The sequence below is a fragment of the Gopherus flavomarginatus genome, chromosome 15 (genome assembly GCF_025201925.1).
Source record: "Gopherus flavomarginatus isolate rGopFla2 chromosome 15, rGopFla2.mat.asm, whole genome shotgun sequence".
In the NCBI taxonomy this organism is placed as follows: domain Eukaryota; kingdom Metazoa; phylum Chordata; order Testudines; family Testudinidae; genus Gopherus; species Gopherus flavomarginatus.
The window spans coordinates 2,547,129-2,569,204 of record NC_066631.1 but is presented as its reverse complement, the minus strand read 5'-3'; the positions used below and the strand labels follow the sequence as shown (position 1 = coordinate 2,569,204).

At 47.0% G+C, this 22,076-nt stretch overlaps 1 protein-coding gene across 10 annotated transcripts in view; it reads left to right on the top strand.

The window, feature by feature from the left end:
- The window catches only part of NF2 (NF2, moesin-ezrin-radixin like (MERLIN) tumor suppressor), a 110,413-nt gene extending 88,568 nt beyond the window's left edge, over positions 1–21,845 (top strand). For 5 of the 10 annotated variants that reach the window (XM_050923784.1, XM_050923783.1, XM_050923777.1 and 2 more), the window contains 2 exons: positions 226–385; positions 17,025–21,845. In XM_050923784.1, coding sequence (XP_050779741.1) covers positions 226–385; positions 17,025–17,075 — 211 coding nt within the window. In that variant the 3' untranslated portion in view covers positions 17,076–21,845. Of the gene's footprint in view, positions 1–225; positions 394–2,927; positions 3,218–17,024 lie in introns of those variants that run through there. The other 5 variants (XM_050923785.1, XM_050923780.1, XM_050923778.1 and 2 more) reach the window with 3 other exon arrangements.
- The last annotated feature ends 231 nt before the right edge of the window (positions 21,846–22,076 follow it).

Here is a 22,076-nt window from a genome sequence, read left to right as displayed (position 1 = left end):
TGGGCATGCTAGACTGGCTATTTTTTCATACCTGCATGACACAGTTTTGCTCTTGAATTGGCTATCTGGCATCTATTTTTAATAAGGAACAAACTGCTCAGCGTAGTTCACTGTACAGCTTACACTAGTGTAGTCAGTTTCATGCTCTAGGCATGATGAAATTAAAAGCCCCTATCAGTTGTCATGGAACCGCATAACCACAAGGCTGTGTATTGTGTGTGCCAGAGTGGAGTACATGGAGAAGAGCAAGCACCTGCAGGAGCAACTAAATGAGTTGAAGACTGAGATTGAGGCGCTGAAACTGAAGGAGAGGGAGACAGCGCTGGATATACTGCACAACGAGAATGCCGACCGAGGCAACAGCAAGCACAACACCATTAAAAAGGTACCCAGGTTCCTACCTTGCTCCTGATGAAAAACAGGGCTTAGACTCTGCTCAAGGAGTTGTCATAATATTTTGATTTAGGTGCTTGTCCATGAATGCTTAATCCAGACCAAGATTTACAGAGACTCTGTGCAATAACTCTAGGTAGCTCAGACTGGTGTGTCTGTTGGTTGATTTACCCTTGTAGTGAAGACAAGCCCTAAGTTACGCTACTCCAGTTACATGAATAATGTAGCTCAGGGGTAGGCCACCTATGGCACGGGTGCCGAAGGCGGCACGCGAGCTGATTTTCAGTGACACTCACACTGCCTGGGTCCTGGCCACTGCATTTTAATTTAATTTTAAATGAAGCTTCTTAAACATTTTAAAAACCTTATTTACTTTCCATACAACAATAGTTTAGTTATGTATTATAGACTTATAGAAAGAGACCTTCTGAAAACGTTAAAATGTATTACTGGCACGCAAAACCTTAAATTAGAATGAATAAATGAAGACTCGGCACACCACTTCAGAAAGGTTGCCGACCCCTGATTGTAGCTGGAGTCGGCATAGCTTAGGTCGACTTACTCCAGTGTCTTCACTGTGCTGCATTGACGGGAGACGCTCTCCAGTCGACTTACCTTACACTTCACAGAGAGTAGTAGTACTGGGGTCAACTAGAGAGTGCTCTGCTGTTGATTTAGCAGGTCTTCACTAGATTCGCTAAATCGATCCCAGTGTGGATCTTCCCTTAGTGAAGACCAGCCCTTAGTTTGGGAACTAGAGAATCAGGAAAAATCATAAGGGTCTCTCTTTGGCCATCACAGCTGACTCCTGTCTATTCCATAATGTGAGAGACATTACACTATACATTCCTGAGTTATGGGTCCTAGATGGAGAAGGCCCCTTCTAGCCTGGATCTAGGTAGCCAGCAGTCTCAACCCCTCCCATCTCACTTATCATAGAAAGACAGAAGGGGACAGGTGGGTGCATCAGGTTGACTGGTCCTAAATCTTGTAAAGCTTTAAATACTGATAGTAAGATTCTTGAATTGCACCTATTGCATGAAGTAATTGTTCATTACCCCTTGTTTCAAGTCACTATCTGGATCCGGATAGTACTTGTACTTGGCCAAAGGATTTAAAATGACTGTACCTTACTGGCATCAGCATTAAGCAAATGAAAAGGTCCTAACAAAACTTATCCTTTTTAAAAAACTGATCCAGTTTCTTCTGTTGCTGAGAAACTCTGCTACTCAATCCCCCTCAACCCAGGAAATTTTAACAAGGAACTGATTTGGAAATCCAAGCATAAGGAGTGTTTTTTAGCCAGGCTTTCTTACAAAAGTTTCCTTCCTTTTGAAAGGTCTAGAACTCATAAGATATGTGCCGGGGCTACAATGTAAAGGGGACAATGCCAGTGATAAAAGTCACACTTCAAAAATTATATCTTTCCTGTGTTACTAATCCCATCAGAGTATTAAAACAAAACATTTCAAAGTTCTGATTTGCTCTGCCTTTCACCATGGAGAGTTTGATTTTACTGTCCCAACTGAACTTGGAACAAAGAGTAAAATAATCTAGTCAGTTTCAGTTCCTAGTTCTCCTGTTCTAGCCCTATGCTGCCTGCGTTCCCAGTTGGGAGAGCGAGAGAGATACTGATACTTAAGTGCACACAGAGCTTGTGTTTTTAGAGTCTGGAAGCTCTTTGTTCATATTAGGCTTTGATAAAGCTCTCTGTTTACATGCTGGAGAATCCGCTTTTAAGCTGAAAATTCTACATTTGTCCTCTATACGAATCTCAAAAGCTGTTGGCAGAGAGGAGAGTGAGTCCCATTTGTCTCATTGAGGAAGGTGATTAGGCATTCGTGAATCGTGGGTGAATCATCATTGCAATCAGGACTGTCTACTCAGTCTTTGTTCACTAGCTGAAGCTTGAATCTTGTCCTCTCTGCTTACCTTCTGAAGTATTTTCCAAGGGGGGAAGCAACAGAGAAGCTGTGGCAGCACTAGGCCATGTTGCCTAGTGGATAAAACACTGGACTAGGTCTCACAAAACTGAGGTTCTGTTCCCACGGCAGCTGCTGCCCTTGGGCAAGTCACTTCACTTTTGCTCAGTTTCCCCATCTGTAAAATGGGGCTAATGCTACTGACCCACATTTTAAAGAGCTTTTGAGATCTACCAACGAACAGCATTATCTAAGAGCTAGGGATTATTGTTTATTATCTCAAGCAATGGAGCAAAGATTTTTAAAAATGGAGTCTGTTAGGAGGAGTTAAAATAAAAACTCAGACAACTTGCTTCGTGCCATCTGGTTATGAGGAGGGCTTTAATCTTTACAACTATGACAGTAGGGGAGATTTGAGACACCTGAAAGAGCAAATTATATCAATAGTTTTTCCCTACTTAACTAATAACCCCCTCACCTCTCCTGGACACTGCTAAACACTCCAGCCTGACGGGCAAACTGTACAGATTGCACAAATGACTTGGCACTGCTCAAATCACAGAGGAATTTGTTTTGTTTTTTGTTTTTGTTCATTTTACTTTGCTGGTTTAGCCTCAAGCCCAGGGCAGAAGACCTATCTGCATATGAGACTTCAAAGTAGGTTATTCCAAGGTACTCTGTGTGTGGTGATGGGATCGCCATCTGTAATACTAACCTATGCATGAGCTTGCCTGTGAAACACGCTGCTATAGCCAACTGTCAGTGCTGCAGCTCCCAAAGTGCACCATGAGCCTGAGCCCCCCCAGCAGCATGCTTTGCAAGTGTGAGATCCAGTGCCATGGCCCACCTCACCCTTACATGGAGCAGAAGAGCATGTACTAGACAGCAGGATTGTTCTGTCTCATCTTGTCTGTGGGATTCACAGCTTTTGTCTATTCACTTCTGTCCGAAGTCCTCTGTTTTGGTGGTGTCCTCCTTGATGAAAGCTGAACTGGGACAGTAAGTGGGGAGCGGTACCCCCTTTTTTTTTTTGCTCCACCAGCAGCATTCAGCGCTCCCCCCGCCCCCCGCTCTGCTGGCAACGACCTCCCGCCCCAATGTCCCGATATTTTCTTCCTCTCATCTGGTTACTCTAGGAGTGGACTAAATGTGGAATGCCTCACATGCCTGATCCCACTTCACTGCGTGTGGGTAGAAATCTACCAGAGAAATGGATGCCCTTTGCAGACTCTGCAGGGTGTTGCAAAGTAAAGTAGAAGTTGCTTCCTCCTCCATTTGCTGCAGATGAAAATTCATGAGTTTAAAAACAAAAAAAAAACAAAAAAAACCCCTCAACTTAAATTCACTCTTGATGCTGCCCCTTTTGCTTCGAAACTGCCTTGCGGAAGCCATAGCTCTGTCTTAGAGCAGAGCAGCTGGTGAATGTAGAGTCAGCATCTCTCGGCTGAGAGCTGCTTATTCAAGAGAAATGTCAGGGGAAACAGCTGAAGCCAGCCAGTATCTGGAAGCATCAACCAGGCAGGCGTGCAGCTAAAGCTAGTCCTATGAGACTAACACAGTTAGAATTGTTCCACCACAACTGATACCCAGAGACTGGTATTCTCAGTTTTAAGGGCCACGTTCTCGCTCCTTGTCTGCAGTCCTGTAGAATCCTGGAAATGGAAAAGACCTTTTAAGTTCCATCTTGCCCAGCCCCATGGGAGCACAGTTGTTCCCTATAATCTGTTCTCCAGGGCACTATCCAGTCCATTTTTAAATGACACTCTGGTAATGGTGCTTCCACCACTTCCTCTGGGAAGTTGTTTTATTGATGGAATGTTAGCTGAGCAGCAAGACTGCCTCAATCTCTTTCATAGCGATGCCTCCATTTCACAGTGTTAATACCATGGCCAGACTAGGACTCTTTCTTTATTGCCCTAATATCTAGGGGCCAAATTCTGCTCTGTAACAGGTGCACAACTCCACTGAAGTCAACGGGAGCAGAATGTGACCATTGCAGCCTAAACTAATGCTACCATCTCTCAAATTTTGTTTTTCTCATCTTTCATCCCTCTGCTGCAATGCTGTTGCCCTACTCCCTATCCCCGAGTGTACTAATGCCTCCTGCTCAGTTAACTCCATGTCTGTTATCTACAATATGTGCTTTTCTCTAAAGACTTAGCCTCTTGGATAAGGCTCAGTCTGTAACGGCATGTGTGCAGTTTACTGACTTGTGTGCCTTTGTGAAGACCCTTTTAATACCACCTTTGAAGCTGTCTGAGGTATCTCGCTTTACCATAACAAAGAGAAAGCAGGTGTGTCCTGATCTTCAGACACCGGAGGGCTACAGTAGGCCCTGATTGTAGCATTGAAAGAAGAAACTCTGAGACTGCCTGCCACACTAGCAGCCCCTCTCAAATGCAAGCAGAAAGCTTCTTGGCAAACTTATTTTGAAATGCACTGTTCTGTAGTGTAGTGGGGATCAGGTTGGCCTTACATATGAAAGGCCCCTGATTCAAAAACAGGAAGAGAAGCTTCAGTCTTGGGAGGCAGTGCTGCTGTGGATAGAGCCCTGGTCTTGGAATCAGGAGATCTGGCTTTTTTTGGCTTAGGCAAGTGACTCCACTGCTCTGTGTCTCAGTTTCCCCATCTGTAAAATGAGGATAATGGTTCTTTTCAGAGTGCTTAGGGTTGTACGGATGTGTTGGAGCTAAGTATTTGAAATTTGATTTTATCATTGTATTTTAGTTCATTTCCTATTTAATGATACACTATTACTAAAACTGGGGGAAAAGAAAGATGCCCAGAATTTCACCTTTCTGGATGTTCAGTTTGCCGTATTTTATTTTTCAAATTGATCAGTGTTTTTCAGGATCTATTTCTGAATCAAAGACGTTTGCTCTGTTTGAAAAGTAGCAGAAGTCAGTGTAGACAAAAATATTAGTGCTTCTTTTATTAAATAATCTGCAACTCCAGTCTTAGGTGTGTGAGTGGCATCCGTAGGCTGACAGTGTGGAGAGCATTCTGTTCAGTTAGAGCTCACCATAGGGATGACGTGATACAGGTTAAAGTGTTAGCCATAGACTGTTCACTCCTGGATCTGCATTGTTAATGGAGTGGTCTGGATGGTCCCATCTCTTAATCTGCAGTTATTTTTAAGAAACCTAGTGTCATCTTGTAATCCAGTTGTGGGCACAACACTGGGATAAAATGAAGCACTGATAGCTGTTGAAAGAAATAATCCATCAACTGTAAGAAATTCTGGGTCTGGAAGGGGAGCCCCTCCTGTAATTAAACCTGATTCACAGCAAATGTTGTTTTTGTGACCTCTGGGCTTTCGTTGCCTGCCTTTGAAGATGCCTGCTAAATTTTTCATGTTTAATTATGTGGTTAACATGCTAATTCCTTTTTATGAGCTCTGTGGGCACAGCACAAGTACTTCATCTGGAAACTGATTTCATTCCCATGTACCTTGTTCTCTCTGATGCCGATCGGCTCTACTAGCTCCAGCTGGCTCAGCTTCAGGAGGTGTTTGCTTCTTAGACTGCTGTGGAATAAAAAACTCAAGGCATTTTCTCTTCTCCACACTCTTTGACTTAAGGGGCCCCTCTCAGGACAACAAAGCTCTGCTTAATGTCAACAGGATTGAACAGAATTTATTGAGGTGTCACTTTTTTCCCCACTTGCTTTTCTCTTGCCTGGATTTCTCCATCTATCACAATGACCCCCTGGGAAGTACCCAGTCTGGGAGCTAGGCATTGTCTGTTCCTAGAGCAGTAGTCTTGTTGTTAGTCAGTGATTTGGTAGTTCTGCAAATGGGATTAGTCTCGTAGTGTCAGAATCTCTTTTCATGCAGCTGCCATGTCTTCCAGTGTCCAGGGTTTCCATTCAGTGATTGCACTTTGACTTACACCTTGCTTCATTTTCCGATGGGATCCTCAGGTGGAACTTGGAGATCCCATGACACTCTGAGGAGAGGAGAAGGGATGTAATTTCTTTTGATCAGGTTCACATTCTTTTGCTCAGTAAAAGCTGATCATGATGTCCATGGCTGAGTGTAAGCTATTACAACTGTGTAATGGTTGTTTTGTACCAGCCCAGTCAACAGCTGATTCATTCCTTTGTAGAGGTGCTCTGAAAGTTTGTCTTCCATTTGTGAAAAGCCCTCTCTGTGTTGTCAACTGGAGTTTTGGTAGCCCTCTTCAATCATCAATTATTTACCATCAATAGGCTGGCCTTGCTTACTTTGTGTCTTTGGGTTGGGGATGGTAGCCCTGCTGCATAGCTCCAAGTATAACATGTTCTGCTAGTTTGGATATCTGGAAGCTAACTGGATATCGAGGAATGGAAGGGGCAAGTCAGATTCAGAGTCAGGGGTCAAACTTATAGATTCAGCTTACTTTTGTGTATTCCTCTTGACATTCACCTGCCAGAGCCCTCACGTTGACACTGGTAATGTGCACGTTAACAATGGAGTCTTATGGGGCAGTGCACCCTGGCACCTTCAAACACACCTTCTGGCAGCAAAAAGAGGAGTGTGTGACTGCAGGGTAACATCCCTGTAAGAGCAATCCCTACTTCACACTACCGTCTCCTGAGGACTAAAATGGCAGATAAGGTGCAAGCTGGGCAAGTCAAAGGAGTACAGCTGAAAATCAGGCCTGTGGAGCATATCTAGGGGTCCCATAAAGCCATATCTGCACTAACCTTTTATTTCCCATCCTGGCTACCTGATGCAGCTTCATTGGTGTATTTGTATAGACAAGGCACCAGCTTTAACAGCCATGTGCTCTAGACCTCCTCTGAGTCAGAGTGAAACTGACTAGAACAGAGGTGGGCAAATGGCCTGTGAGACTGTCCTTCCCGGCCCCTGAGCTCCTGGCCCGGGAGGCTCATCCTTGGCCCTTCCCTGCTGTCCCTCCTCCCCCACAGCCTCAGCTCACTCACTCTGAAATTGGCGCAATGCTCTGGGTGGTGGGGCTGTGAGCTCCTGGGGCAGCCTGACCCAGTGCTCTGTGCAGCGTGGTGGCGGCGTGGCCTGGCTGCAGCCAGGCGGCGCGGCTGCGGCACCGCCAGCCGCTGGCGCTCCAGGCAGTGGGCATGGAGGCATAGAGCAGGGGGCATTGGATAGAGGGCAGGGGAGTTTGGGGTGGTGGTCTGGGGGTGGGGCTGTGGATAGGAGTCGGGGGGAAATAGGGGGTTGAATGGAGACAGGTGTCCTGGGGGACAGTCAGGAAGGAGGTAGGGTTGGATGGGGTGGCAGAGTGCAGTCGGGGCAGGGGTTCTGGGATCAGTCGGGACAGGGATAAGGGATGGTTGGATGGGGCCGGGGTCCCGGGGGGGGGGTGGCTTCCAGGAAAGAGAGGAGGGGTTGGATGGGGCGGCGGGGATCCAGGGGCAATCAGGAGACAGATAGTGGGGTGTGTGGATGGGGCAGGGGTCTAGGGGGGGTTGTCAGGGAATGGGGGGGGTTGGATGGGGCAGGGGTCCTGGGTGGACAGATAGGAGGTGGGGGCCAGGCCACAACCCCTTCCCCTAACCGGCCCTCCATACAATTTCTGAAACCTGATGCGGCCCTCGGGCCAAAAAGTTTGCCCACCCCTGGACTAGAAACATAAAGGAAAAAGACTAGCTTTTTTTTTTTCTTGTTCACACTGAAATGCAACAAGGAAAAATCAGGGCTGTCATCTTGCCAGTGTTTGGAAGGTATCACCTGCAAATTGATTTTCATCTGCTCCCATTCAACACATTCCTCACCCATGCTGGGAGGACACGGAGGACTGTGCTCTGGCCCCCGTCCTGAGGAGAGTAAAGGTGGTGTGGGAGCAATAGAAATAGAGAGATTGCCAAGGGGAGTAGAAAATTGGGTATGGGGGAGAGGAAAAATGATGGGAGTCTTTAAAATAGAGAAGGAAAGTTAAAGCATCTAGCGAGAAGTGGAGACTAAGAAGGGCAGATGTGGGAGTGGAATGGGAAGGCAAGGGGGGGAGAGAGAGAGAGTGCTAGCTGTGTACAGTGTTTTGAATTTATGATATAATAGAAATGTAGCTCTACCAACAGTCTGAAGATGTGCCATGCCACGCTTTGAATAGGGTGCTGGGGGTAAGACCTGCCTCTCTTGGGGGGTATAGGTCACTTGCCCGTTGAGGCTGGCAGGGATGCAAAAGCCATGAAATGAGAATTCTCTGTTGCAGTCATTTGAGGTGGTGCTTGTAGCACAGGTAAGGAAATTGCTATTTAGAACCGGGCTGTTAATATGAGCATCCCATAAATCAGAAGCCTCCTCTGTCCCCTCTTTTGTACCCCTGAGCAAAAAGGGAATGTTTATCGCGTGTGTCCAGGCTTTTATTTTTCCCCCCGAGCTTCTTGGTGGGTTTGCGGCATCCCTGTGCTGTAAACAAACTCCATGCCTGGAGGCTCGAGCTCCTGCCCGAAAAGATTAGCATTTTATTCCCAGTACCTCCTCCCCTCCTCCTTCTAACCCTTCATCTCCAGTACATTGAGGAGGGTGTGTAAATGGATTTGGTGGTCTCATTTCAATGCCACATAATTTTGCTGTGCCAGCAGAAGTTCTGCGCATGGAGTTATTGGGTTAGCTGCTGTAAAATGAGTTTGGATGTGAGGGACTTATTGTTTGATTTTAAAATCAAATAAAGAATCTGGAACCCCTGGCTTAAGGGCAGATGGTTTGCAAAGGCCTAGCAAAGAGAGACAGGGAATGAATCTCCATGTTCTCTTTTCCTTCTCTTGATGCATTTTAGCTCTAGCTGCCTAATTGCCCTTCCTCTCTCCCTCTACATTTTCTTTGATGGCTCTAGTAGTACGTTGTGGAGTCCACCCCCCCACCCCCTTCCTGCAAGAAGGAGATTATCATAATACTGCCTTGTAAATCAATTTTCTCTCTGCACTGACGAAAATGTAATTTGCTCTTAATCACTCAACTTTGGCTGCACAATCTTATATTACACATAGATATTTATTTATTCTTGCTTCACTGGGGGGAAATGGAATCGGTGTGTGGAATGCTTTAGGAGGGCAGCAGAGAGAGCTTGTAGCTGATCCAGGGCCAGGCTTTCCAGACAGGAGGTGCTGGAGTTGTTGCTAACAGCTAAACTAGTACCAGCCAGGAGGCACTGAGGGGAAGTGATGAGGCGCCTTTCAGTTTTAGTTGCCAGTTTTAGGGGTGCTATAGGGAATGGTGTAAAAATAGCGTCAGCTGTTCCCATCCCAGCCTCTGCCTATGGGCAGCAGTGTAGGGATACTGGCCGTAGGGAGTACTGCAGTCTCATACTTTTATATGACCATGGTGCAGGGCAGGTAAGAGTGAAACTAGTGTTTCCCAGAATAGGGAGTGGGGTTTCCCAGATATCTGGTGCCTGTCTCTTTTGCAGCAGAAATAAAATGAAAACAAGCTTGGTTCAAGGAACCCCACCGCACCTCCCACTTATATAAGTCCTCTGGCCAGCCAGCAGTGCTCAGTATGAGGAGTCAGGCTTGTTTCTTCTCTGCAAAAGCTGGGGACAGAGCCTTCTCTGGCTCGGACCTTTTTTTTAATTGAGTGGGTGTGTCAGGCTTTGTCATGCCACTTGCAGTCTGGATGCAATTGCTACGTGCGACTCCAGAGTGAGTGTGCAGCTCTCTGGGCAGCATGCAGCACAGTGGCTGTCAAAAGCAGGAGGCAGGCTGATTGGCGAAACACTTCCTGGGATCAGAGCTTACCTGAGCTTTTCTTGCTGATGCCAGAGGTGGGGGAGGGGAGCCAACCAAACACAGCCCTTCTGTAATTCCTCCACAGCGGAAGAACAGCAATAAATATATTTACAAGCTCTTCAAAAAACTTTCTGTCCAGGAGCAGGATGTCATCACTGACGGAAAGTAACAGTCTGCTCAGTCAAGAGCAAACTTAAATTCCTTCTGTGTTGTTCGCACGACAGATTTTAATCAGATGTGAGAGAGCAGCTGGTTGAGAGATGTGGGTTAGCCTCAGGGAATGGTGGAAGCTACTCCCGATTTGTGAGAGCCTGCTGGTGTCTGTCAAGAGTTGTCCCCACACCAAGAGTAATAGGGGTGGAGCAACCTTGCTCTGCTGTCTGGATTCCTGGAGTGGAATTGCAGCCGGGGCCTTTAGCCGGCTAATAGGATGGTGAACCCTCACTGCCTGGAATAACCCACCTCCTATTAGTATGGGGCCCTCTAGGTTACACCAAGTAGGAGGATTAGTTTGAAGCTTCCCAACTGCTGCATGTGGGCATAAGATAGGGTCAGGAAAGAATTTTTCTCTATGGAATTATGAGAAGGTTTATGGCTTTCTCAGAACACCCAGGGTTAACCATTGACCTGAACAGTGCCCCAATTGGTCTGTTCTAGTACAGCCAATTCAGTGTATATATGGGCTCTCTGGCCAGATTTGACTGTTATACTGGTGCAAGTTCCACAGAAATCAGCTGGGCCACTTGAATGTAACCGGGCAAAACTTGGCTCTCATTGCTCAGTGCTGTACTTTGATGTATGGCCTGTATCTCCTGGCCATTGTGGCCATTATGCTAGAACCTGCAATAGCTAACCCAACCCAGGAGGTTACAGGACACTTGCATTCTGTTTCCAGGTCTCCCATTGGCTCACTTTGTGACCTTGAACCAGTCACCTCATCGCTCTGTGCCTCAGTTTCCTTATATATTAAATGGGGAGAGCAATGCAGGTCTGCTCAGGAGAAGTGATGTGATATCTATAGAACAAAAGCATTAATCAAGCACTGAGTGGGGTTAATGCCTAGAAGGCTAGAACAGAGCTAGATTTCTTTTTTCTCCTTGCATCTATGTAGGATCCACTCATTGCTGTGCTTTCCTACGCCCTGTCCAGATTTGCAGCAGCATTTACCCAGACTTGTGCAGCCTTCAGCTCTGAGGCTGCTGCAGAAAGAGTGATTGTGTTGGTTTAAAGTGTTACTAGAAACACAGAGGAGGACGGGAATTGATGGAAAAGCCCACATACATCAGAAGGTATCAACAAGAGTGGAGAGTTGAATGAAAATAGGTCAGAATCTCCCTCTTAAACCTGAGGGAAACATTCTATATTTCCCTTCACCTTAGATCAGTGTTCTTAACTGGCCCTTGTCACTGAAGTGTCTGAGCACGAAGTTCATGGTGGTCTCTCTGAGTAGCACCTTTCAGTCGCAATCATCTTCCTATAGGCCAGGGTTTCTTTGTGTGTCTCGATCCAATTAAGGGCTTCCAATATTTCCTCTTTAATTGAGCAGGTACCTTGATGGCCACGCCAAGCAAAGGATTTGCAAGTGACTGTGGGATTGGAAGCTCATGGGAACTTTTACCCCTAGGCCATTCCTGTTCTCCCAGCCATGAGCCTAATCGGAAGGGATGATGAATTGCTTCAAGCTGAGTTAACCCTTTGCTAGACCAAGATGCTCAGAGGCAGTGGCATGTCTTCTCTTGCTCATACTCAGCTGAGGGGGAAAACCAGCAAACCATAGAGAATGATTGTCTGATCAGGGTATGGTAGGAGGAAAGAGAGGCTCCTCTCTTTGGAGCGGGGAGCTACTTCAGCAAAAACAAATACATCAAATGGACTCTGCAGATACACAAGGCATCTAGTTTTGACTAACCCTTCTGCAACTCCCCAGTGGAGAGTGTTTTCCTGAAATAATTTCCCTGCTTTTTCTTACTGCTCAGCTGACCCCTCTCTTCTTCACCCCTGCTCGCTGCCAGTAGAATTTGGACTAGAATGATTCAGAGGCAGTATTATGGCAGCAGAGGCTTTGCTTCAAGGGGAGGAAGAACCCAGTGAACTAAACTGGCATTAGGGGGGTTATATTTGCTTTTGCAAGCTGATCCCTCTTGTTGGCATATTGCAGTGTCTAGCCATAACCAAGCATCCATCTGTGAAGGTTGTCCACTGTTGTAAACAACATTTCTTCATGAAATTGGCCTAGAGCAGGTATTCTGCTGCCCTCCTGCTTCTCCCAATGCCCAGCATTACCCTTAACCCTCTTTTATTGTAGTGATTGGCTAATGGCACTACGCGATCGCAAGAGACCAGGTTTAGTTCTTGCTGGATATCAATGAGAATGTTTCTCCTGTGGAGCTGTGTGCCTTTTCCTCTTCCTCCCTCATGCAAATTAATTACAACATTTGATCCTGCAGGTGTCTTGAGGAGGGCCAGGGCTTTGCAAGTGAAGTGGCTTGCCAGTGGAATGAGTCTTTCTTCTCCCTAGTGTGTGGATGAGACATCAGTAAATCCATCTGAGTCTAAACCATTGAGCACTGGATTCTGTGGACTCCCTGCGTCAGCTGCTTTGGTCCCTCCCCAACTCATTTACTGATTCAGTTGCTGTTAGAAGGTGGCAATTGTCCTAGGGCACTTGTTTCTGTAACTGTATTTAAGTATAGTGACTTACTTGTGGGGCCCTGGTGTTTCCTTTATCTTCCTGCTCAGGGTCTTGTTTCCAAAGACTGAGTGGTGGTTCTTGCCGGGGTATTATTTTATAAATACCCTCTATGGCAGCATAAATAATCTGCTGCTGCTTCCCAGACAGAGATGAGACACATTCCCTGCCCTGCAATGGAGAAAGTGCTCTCAGAGGTGCTGCATGTCCTCTGCTCCTCCTGCCTTCAGTGGGAGTCAGATACTCAGCTCTTTGCAGGATCTGGCCCTAAATAAGAGCAGGCAGCTCTCAAGTGAGGGATTTGTTGAGGAGGAAGGTGAGCATGGATTTGAAGGAGGAGCCTGCCACCGGAGGCAGATGTGGCTCGCAGCTATAGTAAGCAGTTACAAGTGGGCTGGCTTTCAGAGGGGCTTGAGATCTGGAGCTTCACTAGGAGATAGAGCTCTGTCCCTCTTAAAATCAGGCCGTGGATCTATGCATTGCAGAGGTGGTGAAGAGGGAGTACTTGACAGTCTCCACCTGAACACACATTTCCCTAGTTTTGGGGTAGCAGGACTGAACTGCACTAAACTTCTTGCTTGGGATCAGCAAATAATACATAGTATTGGACTCTTCTCAGCATAGCTAGTTGGACCTTGGCTTTGGGAGCACCGTTATCAAGAGGAGAATGCACTGACTAAACCATCCCCAAACAACACACAGAACCCAGCATGAGCGGCAGCAGGTTCGAACACTGGCACCATGAGTCACTTTGTCTGGCCTGCTGCCTTCTGAACTCCCTATAGACCTCAACCGGTCACGCATTCAGCTGACTGCCTGCTGTTCCTGCCTCTCATGTTTTAGTGAATGGGGAGTGTTCCCACCAGACTTTCAGCAGAGAGCCTCCAAGTTCCCCTGTAAACAGGAGGGGGAGGAAAGTAGTTCAAACTGTGGTGAATTTTAATTGTTCATCCCCACCCTTGCAGTGAGGCGGCTCCTTGGACAGGGCTTTCAGCACTCGGTGATCCAAGTTTGTAAAGTATCTGCAGCCTGCTGAGCATACAGGGAGCCAATCCTGCTCCTGTTCACTCAATGCAAAACTCCTAGTGACTTCCTTAGAAGCAGGATCTGACCCATCACAGGGCCCCATTTTCTCCATGATATAACAAACCTAAATGCTACAGCAATGTTAATTACATTAATTTATTCTGTTGCCATGTAGCAGCCTTCTCTTCAGATGAGACTTGTCAAAAAACACAGAGTGCAACTCTCAGTATCTACTAGGTCTGCTAAAGCCTGCTGCTCGTCCTAGACTGCTGCTCCCCTCCTGTATCCGCTGCCCAGGTATCACTGCTGGAGACCCGCTGCCACATTACCCCTGGGAAAGGAGGGGGGCTGAGTCAGGCTAAGGTGGCAGTGGACACTTAAGGAACTGGAGAGAGGAGCCGATGAGGCTGGCTTCCCTTTTACACCAAAGTGAGAGGGTGTCTCTAACTGGAGCCTCAGTAGTATCAGGCAGGGTAGGCCAAGGAAGCGGGTCTAAAATCCATGCAGCTGTTCTGAAAGGCTGTTTGTAAACAGCAGCTTGGCACCGCCCCGTTCCCAGCAACGCTGGCCACTCCTGACCTGACTCCAGCTCTGGCTCCTACTGCTCCCTGACTGCGAGACCTGAGCCGGCATCTTTACTGGCTCCTCTCCCTGAGCCCCAGCCTTTTCCACTGCCAGGCTCCCCGGAACAGTGCACGGACATGTCCCCCACCCCACACACACCTCTTGCAGGGATGTCTAGCAATGGCTGGGGTAGGCTGCAGTTCCTCAGCTAGCAGGCCAGTGGCTGAAGAAATGGGGACAAAAAAAAATCTTTCCTCTTTCTGTGCAGCACAATGGAAACAGAGGCTGATCATGCAGCTAATATCCCCAGTCAGAGAGATGTTGCAAGGCATAGACCATGGTGGGCTCCCATGGTTGCAGCACAATGGAGAAGTCTGCTGAATATTTAAGAACTTGCTAAAATACCAAAGTCCACAGCCAGCCTGCCTGGGATTGCATAGCAGTGCATGGGGCAGGTCATGTGCTGATGTGGGAGAGGGAAGGGCTATGCAGACTCATGGTCTCAGCGTGGTAGCTTAGAATCTCTCAGACCATTCTCTGCCGCTCACAAAGTGAGGTGGCCTGGAGAGAATTTGGGCCCTTGTTGGTGAGGTGAAGAAGGCCCAAGCCGGTAGCTTTCATCAGTTATCTAGGTGGGAGAGAGTAAGTCTCATTGATGGGCTCATCTTCTGAGATGTTCCTCCAATGGCGCTTCATTTAAATGCTCTTCCTGTACCTCCTCCCTCCTGCTATCTTGGCTAGATGGAATCTTGGCTCCAGGATACTCTCTGGGCTGAATGATGGGGAATTCCTGCCCCTCTCCTTCCCCTGGCTGCTACAGCAGGTATCTCGTTGTAGCTCCACAACTGATAGTGGCCAAGTGAGACTAGACCCTACCCAAGTCTCACCAACCAGCTTCCGGGGGAATCCAGTTCCATCACCCGACTTAGAGGAACAGCCATGATAAATAGCTGATCTAAGCAATTCTGAACTATAGTGCTGATTGAAAACATCCCCCCATCTCGATGAATATGCCTCATACAAATCTTATTTAACCTTTTTATTACTGACCTTGGCACAAAAAGTGGGAATGTGCTAATAAAGTTTGCGAATGACATAAAGCTGGGAGGTATTGCTAACACAGAGAAGGACTGGGATGTCCTACAGGTAGGTCTGGACGACCTTGTAAACTGGAGTAATAGTAATAGGATGAAATTTAATAGTGAAAATTGCAAGGTCATGCATTTAGGGATTAATAACAAGAATTTTAGTTATAAATTGGGGACACATCAGTTGGAAGTAACAGAGGAGGAGAAGGACCTCGGAGTATTGGTTGATCACAGGATGACTATGAGTCGCCAATGTGATAAGGTCGTTAAAAAAGCTAATGCGGTTTTAGAATGCACCAGGCGAGGTATTTCCAGCAAAGATAAGGAGATGTTAGTACCGTTGTACAAGGCACTGGTGAGACCTCATCTGGATACTGTGTGCAGTTCTGGTCTCCCATGTTTAAGAAGGATGAATTCAAACTGGAACAGGTTCAAAGATGGGCTACTAGGATGATCCGAGGAATGGAAAACCTGTCTTATGAAAGGAGACTCAAAGAGCTTGGCTTGTTTAGCCTAACCAAAAGAAGATTGAGGGAGGATATGATTGCTCTTTATAAATATATCAGAAGGATTAATATCAGGGAGGGAGAGGAATTATTTAACCTTAGTACTAATGTGGACACAAGAACAAATGGATATAAACTGGACACTAGGAAGTTTAGACTTGAAATTAGATGAAGGTTTCTAACCATTAGAGGAGTGAAGTTCTGGAACAGCCTTCCAAGGGAGGTAGTGGGGGCAAAAGACATATCTGGCTTTAAGACTAAGCTTGATAAGTTTATGGAGGGGATGGTATGATGGGATAGCCTAATTTTGGCTATTAATTTAGCAATTGATCATTGGTTATCACAGGTAAGTATGCCCAGTGGTCTGGGATGGGATGTTTGATGGGTTGGGATCTGAGTTACTACAGAGAATTCTTTCCTGGGTGCTGGCTGGTGAGTCTTGTCCACATGCTCAGGGTTTAGCTGATTGGCATATTTGGGGTTGGGAAGGAATTTTCCTCCAGGGCAGATTGGCAGAGGCCCTGAAGGTTTTTCGCCTTCCTCTGCAGCGTGGGGCACGGGTCACTTGCTGGAGGATTGTCTGCAGGTTGAGGTCTTCAAACCACAATTTGAGGACTTCAATAACTCAGACATAGGTTAGGAGTTTATTATAGAAGTGGATGGGTGAGATTCTGTGGCCTGCACTGTGCAGGAGGTCAGACTAGATGATCATAATGGTCCCTTCTGACCTTAAAGTCTATGAGTCTATAAAGTGCATTAGAAAGTGTGTTACTCAGAAGCCTCTTCTGTAGGAGATGCTCATGTGTCAACAGCTGGCCAAAATGTTTCAGGACCCTTGAGTGTTTTCTGTCTCTGATCAGACTGCCAGTGTTCTCATGCTGTAAGACTGTTCTCAGATGCGGAAAAGGGGAAGGCCGTAAATGTTTGATCAGTGTTTGTAATCTGGAACAGCCTTTCTGAACACCAGCAGTACCAGTGGACCTCACTGGTAGATGCAGGTGCTCAGCACTTCTGTGTATCAGGCCTCTAAACCTAAACTCATGTGGTATGTTGCAGTCCCCCAGAATGTATTGGGATAGCATTGTGCAGGGCTGATGGGAAAGCAGGTCAAGCTCTTTCTTCAGCCTGTCTCTCAACTCTCTTGCAGCTCACTTTGCAGAGCACCAAGTCCCGTGTGGCCTTCTTCGAGGAGCTCTAGGAGGTGACCCAGCCATCCTGCACTGCTGCTTCCAGCGAGCCAACCACGTGCCAGCCAGAGCCTCCTTCAGCAAGGCTATATAGGCACATCCCAATGGCTGGGGAGCCAGGAACACAGCCCCTCTACATGCTGGCTGAGTGCACTCTGGTACATGATGCTGCTCCTGTGCAATGGACTTGGTCCGTCAGCTGTCCGTGGATTTCAGCGTGATGATTTCTAGTTTAGTGTATCCTAATCCCCCTTGTAGGTTTTTAACTAGCTACTCTGTTCTACCGTTTATAATGCAGAGCTGTGTATCCCTTTCAGTCTTTTTAAGCAGTATTTGTATTTGGGCATGACTGTCATGTGACTTCCTGGGAGCTGGTGAGCAGGCACGTGTGCCTTGGAAGGGATGCCTTTCCCTTCCGGCCCTGCTTTAGGGAATACCACAAATTATGTGCACTTCTGTAGGTGGAGATGTGGTGCTTTCAGCAGTTCAGGAGCCAGGCGGCGAGATGTGTGCTATTCTCTCCATGTCCCCAGTACTTCTGCCTGTCTCTTGGAGGGGCTGAGTACTAGTAGCTCCCACTGGTGCCACACACAGTGGTATAATGGAATGCTTTAATCAGTGGTACAGCCTCCCCTATGAGAGCATGGTTAGGTCTGGTCTTCCTGCCTGTCAGAGGATCTAACAGACCTAGAAGGGGTTCAGAGATGTGCTGTGGGAATAGGTCTGGAACGACTTCTGTATAAGGAGAGATTGAAAAGATTCTGGCTGTTTACCTTAGAGAGCTGCTGCATAGAGGAGACATTACAAAGGTGTGCAAACTAATGAACGGTATGGAGAAGATAGATCTCCCTTCTCCAGTATGACGCAAGAGCAAGGGCCTAGTCAAGGGAACTGAAAAGTGGCATATCCAGCACTGATCAAAGGAAATACTTTCCCACACAGTGTGCGATGAGCCTCTGGAACTCCTTGCTACAAGATTCCAAGAATTTTGTAGGATTTGATCTTTGTCAGGATACAAAAATAGCCAGAAATCTAGCAGTGGACATTTAAAAAGTGAAGGGGTTCTGGAAGAGATATGAACCTTCATGCTTGTGCCTAGAAGCTGACCTCTAAATAATGTAGATCAGGAGGGAATTTCCTCTATGCTGTAGTCATCCCATAGCTACCTACTGCAGCCACCTTTCACTTTCCTCTGAAGCATCTGGTACCTGCCACTGCTGGAGATGGGCTAGGTGGACCATGGGTCTGATCTACTCATGGGAGCTGCATCTGCTCAGCCTGTCTGCACATCACCTCCCTTGCTTCATTTTGATTCCCCTGGTAGAGTGGTAACCAGCACCCCACAAGCTGGGACTCTGCTGAGAGCAGTCTCAGCATCTCTTTACTGTTGAGTCCTGTAGAGTGGCAGGAGCTGCCTTGCTCTGGTGGTGGCAGAGCCTATGGTTTCCAGTCCGTGAAGGAGCATGCTGTGAACACTCATGGGGCCTGTTCCTGCTGTGAGACAGAGCCAAGCAACAGGGTTGAGTTACTAAGGGTATGTCTAGACTACCCGCCTTATTGGCGGGTAGTGATCGATTTCTCGGGGATCAGTATGTTGCATCTCCTCTAGATGCGATATATCGATCCCTGAACGCGCTCCCCTTTGACTCCGGAACCCCACCAGCGCGAATGGCGGAAGCGGAGTCGACGAGGGAGCCGCGGACATCGATCCCACGCTGTGAGGACCCAGGGTAAATCGATCTCAGATACTTCGACTTCAGCTACGCTATTCATGTAGCTGAAGTTGCGTATCTTAGATCAATTCCCACCCCCAGTGTAGACCAGCCCTAAGCAGCCAAAGTGAGTTTGGCTGCTAAATGAAGTCTCTCTCTCCTAGCCATGGACTCTAGACAGCTATGTCAAAGAAGTCAGTGGCATCTTCAGCTCTTGAAAGGATGTAGGTCTGCTGCCTTGGGAGGAGAGGAGTAACTCCTGGCACGTGGTTTGTCCTCATCCTGCCTCCTTTGCCAGTCCACCCCCCATCCTGCCCTGCTTTGTATTCTGTGTTTTGGGGGGTGAGTGGGGAGAGGTGCTAGGAATCACTTTCAATTTATCTCCCGGGCACTGGAAGTAGGGGCGCTGCTGTACCCTCTGGCTTGAAGTAGTTTCCACTATATCCAGGGTTTACTGTTTGGTTCAATGGCTTGCAGCCCCCCACCCCCACTATACAAACTGTTCCAGCACCACTGTTGGCATCCCCTCATATAATGCACTTATGAGCCTTTTTGTGTAATGGCCTCTGGTCTACTCCCTCCCCCCACCACCACCTATAGGCAGCTATTATCCCATAAGCTCACCCCTTTGCTGCTGTTCTGCGCCAGCATAAAGCTTTCGTGCCCTGGCGGTTATATTCATTACGTATAAAGAAATACACTCTTCAACCCTTAAGTGCTGCTGCTTGCCAGACTGCAGCCAGTTTGAACAGTGCAGCTTCTAATGGGTTAATCCAGGTGTTGTCCTGGAATGCAGTGTCAGGATCTTTCCTGTGACATGGGGGCACTTGGAGTATAGGGAAGCATGATTCCTCCCAGTGCAGACAGCATTGACTCCCCATGTCCTCTTGTTGATGCTGCAAGGAGAGCAAGTGCTAAGCACGTCTCCTGCCGGACAAGTGCTTCAGTGTCATGCCAATGGCTTGTCTTTAATCCCACCTAACCATACAGCCTGAACTCTAGAGTGGGAGCTTCTCACACACATACCACCATAAAGTGTTATGGCCACGATGCGAAATGTTTGTACATCTTTTGTATCAATGTTTTTTGCCACCCTAGGGAGCAGAAAGAACCCTCAGTGGTCTCAGCAGAAAGTCTTGCAGGTAGCAATGGAGATCCCACAGATTGGAGCAGGCTGCAAAGTTGCAATAATATTGGGCTACGGATTAGCTTTTCCCTTGAGCTGTCTCAATTCAGCTGATTGGGGTTACAGCCCGCTCAGAGTCTCCATCCTAAATCCTGCTTTTTAGGGGTTTATAGATCAGCTCTTAGCTCTCCCTCGGGGCTATAACCTCAGCAGATCTGGGCTTGGCTTAGGAGCAGAAAGAGGCTTAATTTAAAGAGGAAAAACTGTTAATCCATTTTCAAGTTATAAAAGTAGAAAAGTGACCTGCCATGAGGGGTTGATTTCCAGGCTTGACTGTGGGGACAGGAAAGTGCAGGCATGTATTGCATTGATCTGTAGCACATCTCTCTGGCCAGTTCAAGAAGAGTTCTTGCCTGGCTCTGAGGGAGCCCTAGCTGGTTCTCCACTCTAGAGGGACAATTGTGAGATGAGACAGTAAAGGGACAAAAGGAAAGAGGGGGAACGAGATCTTTTATTAAAAGATGCTTTTCCATTGATCAGTTTCTCTCCCTAGTGACTCAATGTTAGTTATGTTTACTGCCCCTCTGAAAGGCTGGGCTAGGGCCCTTGGGGTGATCCAAGGGCTACACAGAACCAACAGCCATTTCAGCTTGAAACAGTAAATCCTGGCCCCAGTGAGTCAATGGGAATTCACTGGAGCCAGAATGGCACCCAGAGTTTGCAGCCATTTCATTGGTGCTAGTTAGACACGCACATTTCATGCCAGTGTTTTACGTACACACTTAGGTCCAGATCCTCAAAGGTATTTCAGTTCCTAACTTCTATTGATTTAAGTGAAAGTTAGGAGCCTAAATACCTTTGAGGATCTGGGCCTTAGACCATAATCCAGCAGTTTCAGATACATGTGGTCAACTTTGAGCTCATGACCAATTCCAGTGAAGTCACGCCTGATTTTAACCTGGATCCAAATTGCAGTTTACCTTATCTATGCTTGAGGTTTACAGTGGAGCAGCTACATGGCTGGCTGGCTATAAATTGGTAGAATCGGGGCAAGTTCTGACTGGAGCCAAGGCCAAAGAGGAGTTATTATCCCCACCCCTCTCCCCTTAAATCCATAGCACTAGAGCCAGGGGTCTCCCACTGAAATTAACAGGCACCAGGAAGAACTTCTTCACATAGTGGACAGTCAGCCCATGGAACTCGTCAGCAAATGTGATGGCCAAAACTAGACCTGGGTTCAATAAAGAATTTGGTAAATTCATGGAGGATTGGTCCATCAGTGGCCATTAGCCAAGATGGTTAGGTATTAAACCCTGTGCCGCGGGTGTCTGTAAGCCTCTGACTGCCAGATGCTGGGGATGGATCACTCACTAACTGCCCTGTACCGTTCATTGCCTCTGAAGTCTATGGTACAGATCACTGTCAGAGACGGGACGCTAGGCTAGATGGACCATTGATCTGACCCAGTATGGCTGTTCATATTTAAACAATACTAGCAATCATGTCCTTGCTGCCCACTCTTAGCAAGGCTGAGCAAACACTAATGGTTCTCTTTAACCCACCCAATTCACTTGCCTTTATTTTACTTTTTTCAGCAGCTTGGTTTAATCACAGAGGGCTGAATTTAGCCCTGTGGTGACTTCAGTTGAGTTATGGACAGGGTGGATTTGGCCCAGAGTCAGCCCATGGCGCAGCATAGTATATCGTGGCTTTTAGCAGATCACATCCTTGAACCCTTTTATTTAAAAGGTCCCTGATATGCATTGACTCTCCTCCCATTTGGAAGTGTATGTGTCTGAAATTCAGATGGATGAAGTAGTCTTTTCCTTGGGATGGGGTCTGGGACAGAAAGGCCTTTTTTTTTTCTATTCCCGTGGATTGTTATATTCTAAAGATACCATTGTTTGTTTTCTCATTTGTTTTAATAAAAATTGAAAGCAGTTGGAGGTGCAGTTGGTTTTTTGGGGGGTGGGTTAAAAAGAATAAAGAGCACGTTGTTCTTGTAAAATTACAGCGAGTCATGCAGCAGGTTTAACAAGAGACATTATTGCATCATCTGCAAAGTATTAAATTCACCATCAAGGAACTTCCAAAACGGAGACATGTCTGCCTCCCCTCTGCTACATCACAGCACCCAGGAACCCTGAGCATTGAGATGTACCTGCAGCCCCTCT